General features: G+C 60.9%; 1 protein-coding gene and 1 long non-coding RNA gene across 2 annotated transcripts in view; one reads left to right on the plus strand and one right to left on the minus strand.

The window, feature by feature from the left end:
- Positions 1–447, minus strand: part of LOC103016752 (uncharacterized) — a 42597-nt gene extending 42150 nt beyond the window's left edge. Inside the window, exon 1 of the long non-coding RNA XR_451756.2 lies at positions 206–447. This is a non-coding gene — a long non-coding RNA (uncharacterized LOC103016752). The remainder of the gene's footprint in view (positions 1–205) is intronic.
- A 351-nt stretch (positions 448–798) lies between these two features.
- TBX2 (T-box transcription factor 2) lies at positions 799–10320 on the plus strand. The gene is made up of 7 exons (XM_057536263.1): positions 799–1526; positions 2648–2915; positions 3921–4067; positions 5270–5346; positions 5456–5619; positions 6074–6708; positions 8924–10320. Exons 1-7 carry the CDS (start codon positions 1132–1134, stop codon positions 9374–9376), a joined length of 2139 nt encoding a protein of 712 aa, XP_057392246.1. The 5' UTR covers positions 799–1131; the 3' UTR covers positions 9377–10320.
- The last annotated feature ends 7283 nt before the right edge of the window (positions 10321–17603 follow it).

Here is a 17603-nt window from a genome sequence, read left to right on the forward strand (position 1 = left end):
CCGGCAGTGGGAGAGCTCTGCTTAGATCGGGGACGCAGGCGGATACTGGGCTGAGTCCAGGGCTTTCCCGGAACTCCCGGTTCCTCCTGAGTCTTCCTGTGAGGGAAGGCGCGGGCTAAGGGGTCCCCGCGTTTCCCGAGTGAAAGGCCGCGTCCCGCTCCCGCCCACGCCGGCCCCTCCAGGGCTCTGCAACGGCTCCACTCACCAGCTCCCGCCACCTGGGTTCCGCTCCGGGACCTCGGCAGCCAGCGCCTCCCGACTCGCCCGCCCACCGGCCTCTCTTTCCAGCACCCGCAGCCTCCCTCCGGAGTGCAGGGGCCCGGGCGGCGCCACGGCCGGGAGCGGGGTCGGAGGCCAAGCTGGGGCGCGGGCCAGAGCTGCCGGGCCGCCGGGCGCGGGAGAAGGAGGGCGCCCCCTCTCCTCTCTGGGCCGTGTCAATGCTTTGCACTTGGGGCGGCCTGCGGCTGGGGGTCCTTCCCCAGGGCCCTGGGACCCGGGCGCCCCCCGCCTCAGGCCCTTTCGGCAGGTCGGGTCGGCCCGCCGCGCTTTCCTGTTCGGGCGCAGGCAGCCGCGGGCGCGGGCGATGGGGTGGGGGCCGGGGCAGGGGGAGGGGTCTCGGGGCTCGCTGGCCCGTCATTGGTTAATATTTTATTCTGTTGACATGTTTTCTTACTGCTGAGGCTTCCGACACCTTCTCCCCGGCCCCCCCTCCCGGCCGGAGCTTGGCCTGAGCTGTCAAAACCCCGCCCCCGGAGACCCACAATTGGTCCAAAAAGCGTAAAATCAGCAATCAAGGGGGGCCTGGCTCGTTAGCGCAGGGGATCCGAGCAGGGCAGGACATGTGAGATAGTCACAGTTTTCCAGAGATCACGACAAGATCTAACCAGTCGCGCGTGGTCCCCGGCGCCGGAGCGGGCCAGCCCAGCCCAGCCCAGCCCCGCGCAGAGCCCCCGCCGCCCCCGCGCCCAGAGCCCCGCGTCCCTCGCCGTGCGCCGGACGGGGAACCGGGAGGAGCTGCCACCGCGCTTGCCACCTGGGTCGCCCTTCCTCCGCGTGCGCCGCCGCCCGGGCCGGGGGTCCGAGCCGCACGCCCCCGGCCCCGGCCCCCGGGCGCCTGGGCCGGATGTCCCGATGAGAGAGCCGGCGCTGGCGGCCAGCGCCATGGCTTACCACCCGTTTCACGCGCCACGGCCGGCCGACTTCCCCATGTCTGCCTTCCTGGCGGCGGCGCAGCCCTCCTTCTTCCCGGCACTCGCACTGCCGCCCGGCGCGCTGGCCAAGCCTCTGCCCGACCCCGGCTTGGCGGGGGCGGCGGCGGCGGCGGCGGCGGCAGCGGCGGCGGCCGAGGCGGGGCTGCACGTCTCGGCACTCGGCCCGCATCCGCCCGCTGCGCATCTGCGCTCGCTTAAGAGCCTGGAGCCTGAGGACGAGGTGGAGGACGACCCCAAGGTGACGCTGGAGGCCAAGGAGCTGTGGGACCAGTTCCACAAGCTGGGCACCGAGATGGTCATCACCAAGTCCGGGAGGTAGGGCGGCCGGCTGGCCGGAGGGCGCGCGGGTGGGCGGGAGGGGCACCCGACAGCACCCACCAGCGCCGAGCCCGCCGCTCTCGGCTCCCTGCTCGCTCGGGCCCCCGCACCACGCTTAGACAATCAAGTTGACTTTTCTTATTTGGCAGCGAACGAATTTTTTTAAACCAAAGCATCGAAATCTCCCAAATGAAAACGAAAATATGCTCCTGCAAAATAGCCCCAATCGTTATGAGTCCCAAAGCCGAGGAGGCCCCGTGGCTTGGCCCTGGCGGGTCTCCAGCGGTCTCGGCTGCAAGTCCTCAGCCCCGCGGCCTCGCTCTCCTGCCTCCGAGTTTGGCTCGGTGCTCCGGGCAGATGCAGCGTCTCCCGCACTCTCCTCCGACCCTGGAGCCCAGAATGAGACTCGCACCCTGCTAGGCCCAGGCTGGCCCACTGGTTCCCGCCGGTCGCTGCGTTCTCGGCAGCGAGCCCCGAGCCGGCCCGGCTGCAGCCTGACCCGGCCTGGAGCCTTGTCCGCGCCGAGGAGCGAGGACCTCCAGACGCTCACGCCGCCCTAGGCCTTAAGGCCGGAAGAAAACTACAGTCCCCAACCACTCAAGCCTTTGACTCAGATACGGAGAATCCAGGCCTCAGGCTCACCCTCTTCCCCCGAACTTCAGGGTCAGGGTCCTTGTTCGGCGCTGTAACCCAGTTCCTTCCCCCAAACAAACAACATCCGAATTTATTTATGAGAGCTTCGGTCCCAAGTGGATATATCCCCTGAACGGATTTCAGGGAGAGTCAAGAGAAGCGGGTGTATTTATAAAGGCCCTGGATTTCTTTCATGAAAGCTCGGCTTTCATCTCAGATGAGGGAGAAAGAGGGTCACTAGATCTGAGCATAGGGCCGATGGGAAGCCTTATAAATAGGAGAGGGTCTTGACAGGCAGAAATGGGGTCTCCCAGGAATAACAACCGCAGGTGGTGTCTCCCAGGCAGTAATAAGGGGGAGAGCAGCGACAACAGAGGAACACAGGTGGGGAAGCTCCAGGCAATGGTGTGTGGGGGGGGGAGGGGGAGGGGTCCTCCGACAGAGAGCCGGGTCCCATGACGTCTCCATCTTTCCCTTTCTCGCAGGAGGATGTTTCCTCCCTTCAAGGTGCGAGTCAGCGGCCTGGACAAGAAGGCCAAATATATCCTGCTGATGGACATCGTGGCCGCTGATGATTGCCGGTATAAATTCCATAACTCGCGCTGGATGGTGGCGGGCAAGGCCGACCCCGAGATGCCCAAACGGATGTACATCCACCCGGACAGCCCGGCCACGGGAGAGCAGTGGATGGCCAAGCCGGTGGCCTTCCATAAGCTGAAGCTGACCAACAACATCTCCGACAAGCATGGCTTCGTGAGTGCAGGGCGGATGTGCAGATTGGGGTCGGAGACTGAGCACCGGGCACTGCAGGCAGTGGGGGGAGGAGAGGAGACCGCGGGATTCCCCAGAGGGGAGCGCTTGCCGAACCGGCAGGGTGCCCCTGCCCAGGTCACTGCCCTGTGGCCTGTGCCGGCTGGGCCTGGGCCCAGAGGGCTCTGCTCTGCAAGCCTGGAGAATGGTGGGGTTGGGGGCTGCTAAGCTCCAGGCTGCTCACAGCCTGAGCTCTCGTCAGGCCTTCCAAAGCCCCTCCTAGAGTCCAGCGGGAGGCAGGTGCGGCCGGAACTGGGTCGTGCAGCCGCTGGTCTTTAGGTTCTGAACTTGGAAGCCCTGCCCAGGACCTCAGCTTGTCCTCACCCTTCCCCGTGAACAAGACCCGGGTTCCCATCCCTCTCCCCAAACGAGGAGATTTAAAAGTTAAAACAGCCCCCTCCATACCTTTTCTGAGACTCCTTTCCCTCCTCCCACAGGCAGATTGCCCGACCAGGAGGAGGGAGTTTGGGGTTCTCACCGTTTCTGCCTGAACCAGGGCCCCAGCGAATGGGAGGGGGTAGTTCATGGGGCAAAAGGGACTTGCTGTCTGGAGGTAGGGCAGTCGATGAGCCCTCGAAGGTCCCAATCTTCTCTCCGTGGGGTTACTAGGGGCTTAGCAGTGAGCCCAGGAAGAGAGGTTAAGAGTGGCATTGTAGTGGGGTTTATTTTGTTTTATTTCTGTTTTCAACTGGGGTAAATTTTTTTTTAACGGAGAGAGAAACTGTGATGAAGAAAATTGAGAGAAAAAATAAAAGAAAAAGTAATATAGGAGCGAAAAGAAACGGAGAAGACAGGAGAAAACGGGGAAGGGTGGGGGGTGGAATGGAGAAGGCAAAACCCTGAGAGAGACAGAGAGAGATGGAAAGAGGTCGGGTCCCCAGAGAACAGAGATGCTCGGGTCACAGGCTTGTGGGGGGGGCTGTCGGCTGACCCGCGCCCTCCCCGCAGACCATCCTGAACTCCATGCACAAGTACCAACCGCGCTTCCACATCGTGCGAGCCAACGACATCCTGAAGCTGCCCTACAGCACCTTCCGTACCTACGTGTTCCCCGAGACCGACTTCATCGCGGTCACTGCCTACCAGAACGACAAGGTGCGCGGGACCGGTGGCGGGCCCAGCCCCTGCACCGACGCCCTCCCCCACATGCAGGCTCCAGCCCTCCACTCACACCCGCCCGCAGCCCCCCGCGCCCTCATGGCCCACTCCTGAGCACCAAGCCTCACGTCTGTAAGCGCAGCAGCCACCGAAATCCCCCAGGCTCTCTCGCAAGCCCGCGACATGTACCCACGAGCTCCCCCAGGCACGCGAGCAGCTGGGCGCTCGTTGGGGTGGGGATATTTACTTAGCAATTAGCAGAGACTCCGGGCCGTGCTGACATTTTTACATTTTATTCGTTTATTTCTTGGCTCAGGGATGGGAATTTAAATGAAAAGAGGGCGCCAGAGGCAATCTGCCCAGGCGTTCCTGCTGCTAGGAACCCAACGCTAGGAACAGGGGGCCCAGTTTTCACTCTCCTGGGGGAGCCAGAGGGCGGGACAGGTGACAGCCCCCACCCCGCCATCCTTCTCTGGGTCAGTCCAGGCCCGGGACCCCTTGGGAGGTGCTTAGAGACTTTTCCTTCAAGTGAAAGGGCCTTTTCTGCGTGCTGCCTTTCTACACCCTCTCTCTAGAGAGGCAAAGCACCACCCCGCTAGGCCTGTGCCCGTGTGCACCACTCTCGGGTGAACGACAGTGTCTGAGTGTCCTGCCGGTCGTTTTTTCTGTCCTTGTGAACCGATGTGTCTGTCCCACGCGGATATGCGTGCAGCATTTGGAGTGCCTTAGATTCGTGTGGAGGCGTGTGAATTCGTTTGGTTTTCTGGGCACTTGTTTTGCCTGTGTATACTTGCATGTGCGCGGCCCGTGAGTGTGGTTGACTTTGTGTGTGTCTGCTGACCTGCGTGTGCTCTGCCGTCTGCGCCCTGCTCAGGTTCCGGGTTAGTTTAACTTGAGTGGCCTCGTGGGCCTGTGTGCACGCTTGGACGGATTTCGACTCTGGACACACAGCTTCGGGCTTGTGTGTGCAAGTTGAGGGATTATGCCTCGAATAAAGTTTTTGGAGGTCGCTTTCCTCGAGGCCCGCCCACCGGCCTCACCTTGCCTTGTGGCTTGGAGCATCCTATCCCAGGTGGGCGGGTACCAAGTGTGCACTCCCCGGGCTCTCCTCTGGGCGGGCAGCCGGTGACCTCCGGGTGCCCCAGGCCAGGCTGGAAGAGCCGCATCCTGACCTGGCGCCGCCCCCTCGGTCCCCGCAGATCACGCAGCTTAAGATCGACAACAACCCGTTTGCCAAGGGCTTCCGGGACACCGGGAATGGCCGGCGGGAGAAAAGGTGAGGGTGCACGGGACCGTCCTGCGGCGGTGCTTGGGGGAACAGGACATGGAAGGGGGCGGTGGGGGACTGCGCTGCGCTCTGACCCGCTCCGTCCGCTTATCCCCAGGAAGCAGCTAACGCTGCCGTCGTTGCGCTTGTACGAGGAGCACTGCAAGCCAGAGCGCGACGGTGCCGAGTCGGACGCCTCGTCCTGCGATCCTCCCCCCGCGCGGGAACCGCCACCCTCCCCGGGGACAGCGCCTAGTCCCCTGCGCCTGCACCGGACTAGAGGTGCGGATCTGACGGGGAAGAGAAGGGGACTGGGAAGAGAAGGGGAGGGTGTCCACCGGGCGCCAGGTGGCTCGGTGCTCAACATCCGGCTAATTTAAGGCCTGGGAGAAGCGTCAGCAGTGAGCCTGGGAGGCCTCTAACCCAGGACTCTCCGTGAGGGCGGTCCCAGGTGGCCCGCAGATCCTGCTGGGCTCCGAGTTAGGGCCCTGTTGCTGGGTGACTCTGTGGCAGTAAGGTTTTCTCTACCGGGTTCACCTTCTCCCACTGTACATAAGGGGTCTTGGATGAGGTGACCTACAACTGCCCTTAGCCCGACGAGCATCTAGAAGCTCCTCCGACTTGGCATGCCCGAGAGCAGGCTTTCGCACGTCTCTCCGGCCCGGCGCAGACACCAGGAGAGGCTTCGCGCCTGTCTCTCCCGGGCCGTAACCCCGCGCGTCCTCTCTCCCCGCAGCGGAGGAGAAGTCGTGCGCCGCGGACAGTGACCCAGAGCCCGAGAGGCTGGGCGAGGAGCGCGCGGGGCAGGCGCTAGGCCGCAGCCCGGCCCTGGACGGCGGCAGCCCCCCTCGCTTGACCGAACCCGAGCGCGCCCGGGAGCGGCGCAGCCCCGAGAGGGCCAAGGAGCCGGCCGAGAGCGGCGGGGACGGCCTGTTTGGCCTGCGGAGCCTAGAGAAGGAGCGCGCCGAATCCCGGCGGAAGGACGAGGGGCGCAAGGAGGCCGGCGAGAGCAAGGAGCCCGGCCTGGCGCCGCTGGTGGTGCAGACAGACAGTGCGTCCCCCCTGGGCGCCGGACACCTGCCGGGCTTGGCTTTCTCCGGCCACCTGCACGGGCAGCAGTTCTTCGGGCCTCTGGGGGCCGGCCAGCCACTCTTTCTGCACCCGGGACAGTTCGCCATGGGCCCCGGCGCCTTCTCCGCCATGGGCATGGGCCACCTACTGGCCTCGGTGGCAGGCGGCGGCAGTGGAGGAGGCGGCGGGCCAGGGACAGCCACCGGGCTGGACGCAGGCGGGCTGGGTCCCGCGGCCAGCGCGGCAAGCACCGCCGGGCCCTTCCCGTTCCACCTCTCCCAGCACATGCTGGCATCTCAGGTAAGGCCTGTGAGCTGGTGGCAGCACGATGGAGGGAGGAGGACTGAGGTGGTCAGAGGAGACAGGCATAGGGCTTGAGGATGCCATAGGCGCTCCAGTGCTTCCAGCCGGCAAGGACTCCCTCCTGGGGAGACCCAATGGACCCTCTGGAACACACCTAGGTTCAGGGAGACTAGGATTGTAGGTCCAGGGTTTGCAAGGGCACTGCTTCTGACTCCTGTGTGACCTTGGGCAAGTCCCTGACCCTCTCTGGGCCTATTTCCTTCCCTATAACCCTAGCATAGAGTGGCACCCGTTAGACTCTTTCTGCTCTGGCTGCCCCGGGCTTTTGTAAGTCCACTTGCCTGGCCTGCCTCAGGACATTTTTCTTGGGAACAAAGATCCCTGGCTCACTGTCAGTCCCTGAAAGGCTAAGGTGGCTGGACAAAAGGAGTAGGAAAATTTGCAATATGTTCTGGATAATTGACCACCCAAATGACCCACCTCCCAGATGTCTCTGGCCCCTTTCAGACCCTCCAGGAAGTCCTCTGACCTGACAAAGGACTGGGCTCTCCCTTCCCCCACACCGGGTTTCCCAACTCTCCCAGCCACATGTCTCAGAGACAAGGGGCTCGGTTCCCCAGGCCCAAGTTGAAATTCTGAGCTCCCAGGGGAAAGTTTATGAAACTGTGGCCAGCAGCAAAATAAGAAGATCTGATGGGGAGAGCGGCCTCTTTGGTTGCTTGGGTGGAATATTCCCTGTGGAAAGATTTGGAATCTCTACATTCATTTTCCTCCCTCTGAGGTTTCTGGCAAATTGAACCCGTGAGATCTTATCTTAAGGGAAGGAAAATAGGAGTTCAGATCTGAGAAGGCTCCTTTGGTTCAGAAGCAAATATTTTTAAAGTGGGGGAGGGGATTCTGAAATGAGTTTTAAATAGAGCTCAGCGTCAGGGGTGTGTGGAGTGAGTGTTTGAGGCACTAACATCACATATCTGGGGATCTGAGCTGGCAAGGAAGCCTCCAGAAAATGGAGTTCAGGGCCTGGAGGTTGAATCTGCACCCTTGGGTCGGTGTGTATGTGATGCCTCCTCCTCAGACAAATTCTGGTGATAAGCATGGGCATCAGAGAGGTCACAGGGAAGTCAGGGCTTCTAGACACAGCCTGGTCAACAGGTGCAAGGCCAGGGCAAGAGTACTCAGCACTCAGAAGGCATCACTTGGTGTACTGCTAGTGGTTAAGTTCTCAAGCCAGGATAGCTCACCTCTGGCCATCAGGAAGAGCCAAAACCTGGGAGATCTGAAGCCTCCCTCCTTCCTCTGAGACACCATGTCTGAATGCTCAGTAGGGCTTGACCTTCTCAGGAAGGATATTTTCTCATTCCTGACTAAGCTACTTCTCTTCCTTCTCCCTGCCTGAGCCAGGCCTGAGGCTCCCCGGAAGCCCAGCCCAGTCAGCTCCTGCCCTCCTCCCCATACCCACATACTGTGTGGAGTGAACATTATCTCAAAGGTCAGATAATCCAAAAGCCGGGCCTCAGGGACTCAGGCAGTGTTTGTCCAGGGTTTCCCAGCTACTGTGCTTTCCACAGGCAAAGACTTTGCATTCCTTCCTCAGCTGCCACTTAGGTGCCGCCAGGAGTTCTTTGTATTCAGGCCAGTTTATATACTGATTGGCATCTGTATCCTTCTCCTGGTCCAGGCGGGAGACCCCTGAGCAGGTGGGCAGGCAGAGGGAGAATTTACAAAGACCCCCGGCCCCCGCCCCACCCCTCGCCTGTGCTTCCCCAGCCCTGCGGGGCACCTGCGGATAGAAAGGCTGGGGAGGACACTGTTGTAAGCGAGCAGAACCTCCCTCCCGACACAGCCAAAGACGCCTGCTGGCCACCTGGCCCTGTGCCAGCCCCGTTTCCTCCCTCAAGGCCCATGCTAGTTCAGCTGCCTGTAATGGCCTTCCCATACTCCGACTGTAATACCCAGCACAGAGCTTGATGGCGCCAGGTCTGTGCATCATACCCTGAAGCGAGCTCCCCTTCTAACTGGGTTTGGCCATAGGCATACCGGCTCATGCCTACCTGGGCTTTTTTGGGAGTACAGTCATGGGGGCTCTGGTCTCATATTCCTAAAAACCGTAGGGCAAGGATTCCCAGTTGTAGCACCACCCCCAGAGCCCAGATCACCTGCAGAAACACCTCAGGCAGGATGCCTAACCCTTGTCTTGTTCTGTTTCTTCCAGGGAATCCCAATGCCCACTTTCGGAGGCCTCTTCCCCTACCCCTACACTTACATGGCTGCTGCTGCCGCAGCGGCCTCCGCTTTGCCAGCCACTAGTGCCGCGGCTGCTGCCGCCGCTGCCGCAGGCTCCCTGTCCCGGAGTCCCTTTCTGGGCAGTGCCCGGCCCCGCCTGCGCTTCAGCCCCTACCAGATCCCAGTCACCATCCCACCTAGCACTAGCCTCCTCACTACTGGGCTGGCGGCCGAGGGCCCCAAGGCTGCAGGCGGCAACAGCCGGGAGCCCAGCCCGCCGCCCGAGCTAGCTCTCCGCAAAGCGGGGGCCCCGCCCCGCGGGGCCCTGTCGCCCAGCGGCTCAGCCAAAGAGGCAGCCAGTGAACTGCAGAGCATCCAGAGACTGGTGAGTGGGCTGGAGAGCCAGCGAGCCCTCTCCCCCGGCAGGGAGTCGCCCAAGTGAGGGGGCCGCTCAGCTGCTCCGCTGCCGCGCAGGCCTCCTGAGCTGCCTGCCCCTGCTGCTTGGGACATGTACAGCACAGAATGGGTATTTATTTAAATAAAGGAGAAAAAGCGGGCTGCAGCAGCTGGAATGAAGCCCCAATCAGCCAGCCAGGGCCTGGGACACTTCCCTGGGCTTCAGAAGGAATCCGGCTGCCAGGAACGCAGTCGCGTTGGAGCCACTGGATTTGGTCCAAGCCTGCTCCCGTGTCAAGGTGTCATCGGCGGGGCCCTCTCCGGGTCCTCCAGCGCTGTGGGGAGGCCTCGTCCCTGGCCCAGCCAGAGGCTGGCTCTTCAGGAGCCAGAAGGTGCAGGGGTCAGGCGGGGGAGCCCCAGAACCCCTAGCCTCGGGCTGGGACCGCTTGAGAATCTGGGGTGAGGGGTGCTGGGGTCAGTGAAGATTCAAGTCAGTGTAGACTTGAGCTGAGAGAACCTGTTCTTTTAGTCCTTCCACCTCTTCACCCAGACAGGCGCCCCTCCCACCCCTGGGTCAGCAGAGGGAGTGGCACTTCTGCCTTGAGTCCCCAGGGGAAAAAAAAAAGATATTTATGAAATAAATGGTAATTTGTGTAAATAAGCTTTAAGGTTCCCAGAATATGCAAATTGGTATTAATTTATTCAAAGGTGTACATTGCTGTGTACATAATATTTAGAGATTAACTCATAGCATTTAATTTTTTTTTTCATTTTACATGAGCATCTATATTGTACAGGGCTGGGGGGTGTCCTTGGCTGCGGGAGAGGGCCCCGATCCCTGGAGGAGCTCCCACCCCGCCAGCCCCTCGGCCCCTGCGCCCGGGCTTTGCTCTTCCGGCCCGCGGGCTCCACCTCAGGTTTTCACTTTTCGCTCTGGAGCGAGACGAAACGACAAAAACTCGAGAAAACAATAAAACGCTACAATGCGAAGTGAACGGCGCAGTGCGCTCTGTGGGTCGCGCGGGGCAGGGGCGCCGCAAGCGCGTCAGGTGGGACTGGAGGCGGGGACCGAAGGTTGGGCGCCCCAGGCTCGGCGGCAGCTGCTCCCCGGGGGCGGCTGCAAGGCTTGGGCGGCGAGCTGAGCTGCGAGGCCGGGCGGCGCCGGCGCGGGCTGCGGGCTGGGCCGGGAGGCGCCGAGCCGCCGCGAGCCCCCGCGCTCCCAGCGCGTCCGCGTCCCAGGCCGGGGGCCGGGCTCCCTCTGCTGGCCGCCAGCCTCTGTCCGCCTCTCCCGCCACTCCGCGCCCGGCCTCCCGCTCCCAGTCCGGGGCACCACAGTGGAATTGCACCCCCTTTCAGAGCCTCTGGGTAGGTGGGGCTGATAAGATGGGTGCTCCCTGCTCCCTCTTTCCCTTCGGAGGAGGGGTTTGGCCATGGTCCCCCATATACCGCGGACCCTAGAATCCTTTTCCATCTCTCTGTCTCCTGAACCTCAAAAAGAAACGTTCTCTCCGTATCAGGGTTGTTGACTAGAGTGGCAAAGTCTAGCCTGAAAGTTCTCCGGTGGAAATCATCTAAATCCCTCTTGGGGGTGTGGGGAGTGAGGGTCACTAGGCTCTTTCTTTTCCTGCCTCACTTTCCCCTTGTATAGTAATGGGTTCAGATGGTGATCTCTCAGGGAGCTCCACTGTGTCAGTCTCCATTAGGCCTCCTTCCCCGTGGCCCACGTCTGCAAGGACAGCTGCCTCCTGCCCCTATCCCATGAGGGCGGCATCTTCTTTCTTCTTCACCCAGCCAACAGGTGTCACCAGCCCCAAATCCTAGCAGTGGAAGGGATGGGAGACGGGCGGTCACTCTTTCAAACCCAGTTCCTTCCTCATTAAGCCTTGGAGATGCATAACACCCTGGCCCAGCAGGCTGCTCAGCTTGGGTACTTTGGGGGACGAGAGGCTCTGGCGTCCTGTTCACCAGGGCCATCAAGGATGGCGAGATGGAGGAAGGGTGAAGAAGGAGGTGGAATTGGCCTCCAAACTCCCAGGACACCTTCTTGGGCCGACACATTTGCAAGGAAGAGAATCATGTCTGCCTCTTCCAGGGAGGGAGCTGGCCACAGGTCACGCTGAATTCGGCGAGGGGCTCAGCCAGTGAACCAGTGGGAGGGCCAGAACACTGTCCCACTCTCGGAGGGTGGGCTCCGGCTTCCGTGCCTCTGACCTTCGGGCGTGCAGGACAGCGAGGCGGGCAGTTCAGGAACAAGGTGGAGCAGAAAGTCCCTTTTCTCAGCTCAAATAAAATCCTCTGTGGACAGTGTGTTTATTCGAGGTCTCTTCGGGCTAAAAACACCTCTAAAATTGGAAGAGGGGCGCGTTGGTTTCTTCCGGTTTCTCACTGTCAGCCCGTCTAGGAAGAATTGGGAAGAGGCTGCGGAGCGAGCTGCTGACACCAGGGGGCAGCACCGACCCGGAGCCGCAGGCGGGCCCGCGGGCAGATGGGAAACTGGAGGAGGGTCGCTGTCAAAGCCGGGCAGAGCGGCCAGTTTGCGGCCGCGTTCTCACCGCGTGGTGGCTGCAGCGCCCCGGGTGGGGTGGAGTGATACTCCAAGGCCTCGAGAGGCCCCGGGCCCCGAGCGCAGCTTGGAGAGTCATCCCCCCTTCCCCCCTGACCCCCAACCGCACAGTCCCCTCCCTGAGTCTCCCTCGCGCCTCTGCGCTGGGTCCCAGCTGCGAGCCTGAGTTCGGCTGCAGGAACCGCGCGGTCGAGTCCCAGACAAAGGCCAGGCCGCTCCCTGGCCCAATTAAGCCACCCGCCTCCCAGCTTTCATTGTTCCCGGGGTCGCCAATTAGCCCAGGCGCCCCGCGTCCCGCCGCTCCGGTGTCCCAAGGCCTCCTTAACCCTTCAGGGCCTGGCACCAGGCGCCCTAGACGGCAGAATCCCCGGCGGACGAGTGTGGAGGGCTTGCTGAGCTGGTGTGTCCCCGCGAGGCCCTGTGCGTTGGGACTGCGGGGTGTGAGAGGGAATTGTACGTGTCGGCGTGGGATTGTGAGTGTGATTCACAGGGGAGTTTGGAGGCTAGGGGTCTGGGTGTCGGGGGCTCCGTGAGACCCCTAGCGGCTGGGCAGCGAGGAGTGCGAGACCTAGGGGACCTCGTTTCCTCTTCTGCCAATCCGAGTCTCCCGAGCCCTCGAGTCATCCCCCTACCCCTACCCCCACCCCCGCCAACCCACCCCCCAAAAATGCTGCCGTGGAAAATCTTGAGCATCAATGGCCCCGCCCTGTCCTCCCCAAGGGCGCAGAACTGGGACCCGCCTCCGCAGCTTACCGCGAACGTCCACGCAGGCCACCCCTTGCAGACAGAGGGGCGTGTTCAGCTTGGTGCTCCCCATGACACCCACAGGTGAAAGCCCCGGCTGCAGGCCCCTCCCCGCCCGCCCCCCCCAACCCCCGTTTCCCGGGTATAGGACGGTTCAAGGGACAGAGTCTCGATGAAACCGAGGTTTAAACTCTGAGCCTGCCTTCCTCTCTGCTTTGGGAAGTACCCCACATCCAATCCCACTCTGTCCTCTCCTTCGCCGTCCTGGACCCCAAAGTCCGTAGCACCAGCCCGGCATACAAGGTCCGTCGAGGGGCCAAGGGCTCCGTGCTCTAGGGCCTGGGAAGAAGAGGGGAGACCTGTGAGCGCCCGGGTTAAGGGGCAAAGGTTAAGGAGCCTGAGCTCCGGGTCCTCTCTGGGCACTCCCCCAGGAGGGCCCTTGCCAGTGCAGCCTGGTCACCCTCACTGAATACGTTCCTGTCTCCGTCCGAACGCGCCGGGACTTTGATTTGCCCTTGGAGCTCCTTTTGGACTCTCTGGAGGCGCGGACCCGCTCACCCCACCTCTCATTCCCGAAGCACCAGGTTCCCAGAGCCGACGGCCGCCTCTCTTCTCCAGGCCCCTCCTTTTGGTACCTTCCGCAGCTCCCGGCCAGGAACGGACCTGGAGCGAGCCCTGTCCGGGGACCGTGGCAACTCCCCATATGCCCACCAGATGGCGCTTTAGGACAGGGGCCGGGCGGCAGCCGGACAGCCCGCCCCGGGCTAGAGCTGGGGTGGACCGAGAGCCGCAGCAAGAGCGGCGCGGAGGCAGAGCCACAGACTACCGTAGATCCAGGCCCAGAGACGGGCACAGGCAGCCAGCCAAGAGACCGAGGCGCTCCGTGGAGCCCGAAGGAAGCTCTGGACAGCGGCTGCAGACACAAGGATGGGATTGCCCTAGGCTCGGGATGGGGGCTTCCTTTCTCCTCGGGGCCGCCCTGCCGGGCCAGTTCCCCGACCTGCGAAGCCCCAGCTGCAAACACCCACCGGCCGCCTTCTGTGTGCCGGGCGGGCTAGGACCCTCGCGATCCCTCTCCGGGCAGGAGGCCGCCTGACTCCCGCCTTCCGGACGTCTCAGAAGCGGGGCTGTGGGCTTGGACCCATCGCGCGCCGGACGAACTGCTCTGCCCGGCGGGGCCCCCACGAAGGTGCGGGGTGGGGGGATAGGAGGTTGAGGCGGCTCCCGGGAGATGGGCGGGATCCAGTGGGCCTCCCGCTGGGAGGTGCACTGAGGCGCCTTCCTCCCCCACCCCTGTCTTCAGGGGCAGGATGGGCCCCCGGTCCCCCACTGCCACTCCGGGGCGAGACTTGCGGAGCTGCTTCCCCAGGGTCCTGCCTCCGTGGGCCCCGGTGCCAGAAGCCCTGGGGAGGCTTCGCGTCTGCGTTGTTCCAGTGGAAAGCGGTGGGGACTGGAGAGGGCACAGGGGTCAGCCTGAGAATCTCTCCCTCGGGTTTAAAAGCCACCAAGGTTCTGGGTCAGGTTTGAATGGGGACGGGGGAGTGTGAGGCCCAATGTCCTATTGCCAGTTTGATTCGGGGCCGAGGTTTGGAAGGCTGATTCCAGCTGACGCTTAACGTCCCCAGGTGAGCTCTGGCACTCTCGGAGATTACCTCCCTTATTATTAACTAAGGGTACACAGCTAGAAAGCTGCGACACAGTCACCAGCTTGTTGTGTGACCCCAGCCGGGTGTCCTTCCTGCCCTAGGCCTCCAGCTCTTTCCCCTTCAATGTATAACATAGGATAGAATCAAATCCATGGTAATTTAGTAGTTATCTACATGTCCATCTACCGCGGAAGCTGGGGAGACAGGTATAAAGTCAAGCTGTGAGTCTTGCTGTGTGACCTTGGACAATGTGACTTTCTTCTCTGGGCCAAATCCTCCTCCTGAAGATAAGTGGTTTGGAGTAAAATCACATTGGTCTGTGAGTGACCAGGTGACCTCGCTCTCCAATTCCCAGTGACCCCCAGTCTCAACGTCTTCAGATAAAAAGCTGGGACTCTGCTTCCATTTAATGTTTGAGGAACCTAAGCCTGGAGGATAGGTGGGGTTATCCACAGACCCAGGCTGTTGTTGCTGAGATTCCTGGGGTTGGGGGTAAGGCTGGTGGCCAGAATGAATTCACAATTAGGAAATCACATTCCAGGTCCTGAAACCCTCAGGGAACCGGCTGGCTCCAGCTGCCTCCACTCCTTGTGGGATGTGGTCGCCCCCCCGCCAAGCCCTGCAACCCCCTTCCACGTTGGCACAAACTGCAGGAGAGGCACAGCTTGGTGGAGGGTGGGTTTGGCACCCAGCACCACAGTTTGCCCACTGACTGTGACTTCTTCCCAAAGAGAGAAGGGGATACTGATGGAGGGCATTCAGGCACCCATGTTTAAGGGTGCCCCCCCCAGACCTGGGATACCAGCAGGCTAATTCCTTAGCTGGTGGAAGGCTTTGGGGGCATTCAAAGCACTTCTGTGTATGGGCTTTCACTGAACCCTCACTGGCAGGCTGTTGACAGCGAATCCCCATTTCACAGCCGATGGCAGTGAGGTTCAGGGAGGTGAAGTGAAGTGCCCCAGGCCATCCAGTAAATAAAGGAAGAGCTCTTTCACAATCCCACGGGCCTGGTCCTTGGAAATGTTAGCTGATGAAGTGACGATGGGTGAGAGTCAGCCTCATGGCTGGGAAAGGGCAAAGGGGCCGGGTGCCCTCTGTGGCCCGCCAGGCCGCGTGTCCATGGGAGAAGCAGCCTGACTCGGAGCCCAAGACCAGGACACCAGGGGAAGGGTGGCTTCCCCGCTTCATGTCATCCCAGCAGGGCTTGCCAGGGCCCCCTGGTGGGGGCAGGGGCTTCCTCTGTGTAAACCATAGCAGGGGGGATGTCACGTGGCAAGTGCTAAGCTCAGCGATGTTTGGTCTCCTTATTGTTGATTTCAGTCCCCAAGAGAACAAGGTATCCTCCGGCCCCACCGCACCTTCTCCTCAGCCCGAGGGGAGGAGCTGTGGAACACCCACCATGTGCTCAACGCTGGGCATGCCTTTTCTCATTGCATTCTCAGCTGGGTAGTGGGTATGCTCATGCCCATTTTACAGAAGAGAAAACCAAGACTTAGGCCTGCCCAAGGTTATAGAGCTGCTAAGAAGCAGGTCACGGGCCACGGCCAAGGTCTGGCCGACCTTAAGCCTAAGCTCCTTCCTGGAGCCCTCTTTCCTACAGCCCCAGGACCTCCAAGTGCCACTGGGCATTCAGCCCAGCCCCCCATGGCGGGCTCTTGTGGGACTGGTCCTTATTTAGCCCTGCCCCACTTTGGGTCTTATTTCCTTCTCAGAGGGGCTGTCCACTCTCCCAGCTTTGGTCTCCTGCAACTGTCCTGGTGTGTCCATAGCAATTCTAACTTTAGTATCGCTAGATCAAGTTCTGAGAAACCCCTTAGATCTTAGCAAATCACCCAGGAGGTCACCCTACCACTCACACAGACACCCACACACATGCATGCATGTATGTGGAGACCCATACATAGTATGCTAACACCCACCCCCCCACACACACACAGACACACAAATGTAGTCATATATGAACACCCCCCAAACACACAGAGGCACTTCCTTAACAACCACATATAAACACACAGAGATATATAGAGAAACACACTCAGACTCACAAATGGACACAGACATATACCTGTACCTACCCCACAGACACACGTGCATGCAAACACACAGAGACAAGCCTACATGAGACGCTTGGTGGGGATGGTTTTCCGTGGAGAAACCAGTTCCCTAGCCTTTCTGAGGCTCTGAGGCTCTCTCTCTGCCCCCAGTTTTCTGGGGCCAATCCCTTTCCCACCCCACCCCTCTGTGTTGCCACATCTCCTCTGGGAAGGGATATATTTGTTTAAGGTCTCTGTTTCCTATGAGATCATTGGCTCCCTCAAGGAAGGGCTGGTGTCTGCTTTGCTTATTTCTGGGTCCCCAGACCTGAAACTGCTTAACACATGGAAGGGGTGCAAAAAGCATTCGCTGAATAAATGAATAAGTGAAATGTACCCTCCAGAAGCAGGGCCCACACCTGGTCCCTCCAGGATATGTTTGCCAGACCCTGGACCAAAAGTTCCACGTTCACTTGGAGTCGGCACAGAGAGCCCCTGAGGGCCAAGGGCCTCAGTCCCGGCCAATGGGGCCTCCTCTCTCTCCTGGGTCACTGAGGCCCAGGGAGGAGGGCGTATATCTTGCCTGAGGACTTGCCTCTGCAGGAGAAGGGTCAAAGCTGCAGTGGTCTGAATATTTGTGTCACCCCCAAATTCATGTTGAAACCTAACTCCCAAGGTGATGGTATTAGGAGCTGGAATCTTTGGGAGGAGCTTAGATCATAAGGATGGAGTCCTCTTGAATGGGATTAGTGCTGTTATAAAAGAGACCCCTTCCCCTTTTCACCATGTGAGTATACAATGAGACATCTCTGTCACGGATGAAGGTCCTCACTGGACCATGCTGGCGCCCTGATTTCACACTTCCTGCCTCCAGGACTGGGAGAAATAAATGTCTGTTGTTTAGAAGGTACCCAGTCTGTGGAATTTTGTTACAGCAGCCTGAATGGACTAAGGGCCCTCCCAGCCCTCAAACCCTGCTCTCCAGCCGTGCTGGGTGATTCTCTGTTCCCTAGGGGCTCTGGGGCTCTCTGGCCTCTGGGCATTTGCTGCCACTGAGTCCCTGCCTTGAGCAACAGACGCCCCTCCATCCCCCCACTCCAGGGCAAGCCCCTCCACCTGGGACGGTAGGGAGCCTCCCAGCGTGTCTCCCCACTGATCTTTCCTGCCAGCAGGACCTTCCCGAAACACAGATGAGATGGGGTCACTGCCCTGTTTAATGCCCTCCAAAGGCTTCCTGTGTTCTTGGGGTCAAGTCCAAACTCCTTAGCCTGGCAGTGAGGCTTGTAT

This window comes from Balaenoptera acutorostrata, chromosome 20 (assembly GCF_949987535.1).
Source record: "Balaenoptera acutorostrata chromosome 20, mBalAcu1.1, whole genome shotgun sequence".
Lineage (NCBI taxonomy): Eukaryota > Metazoa > Chordata > Mammalia > Artiodactyla > Balaenopteridae > Balaenoptera > Balaenoptera acutorostrata.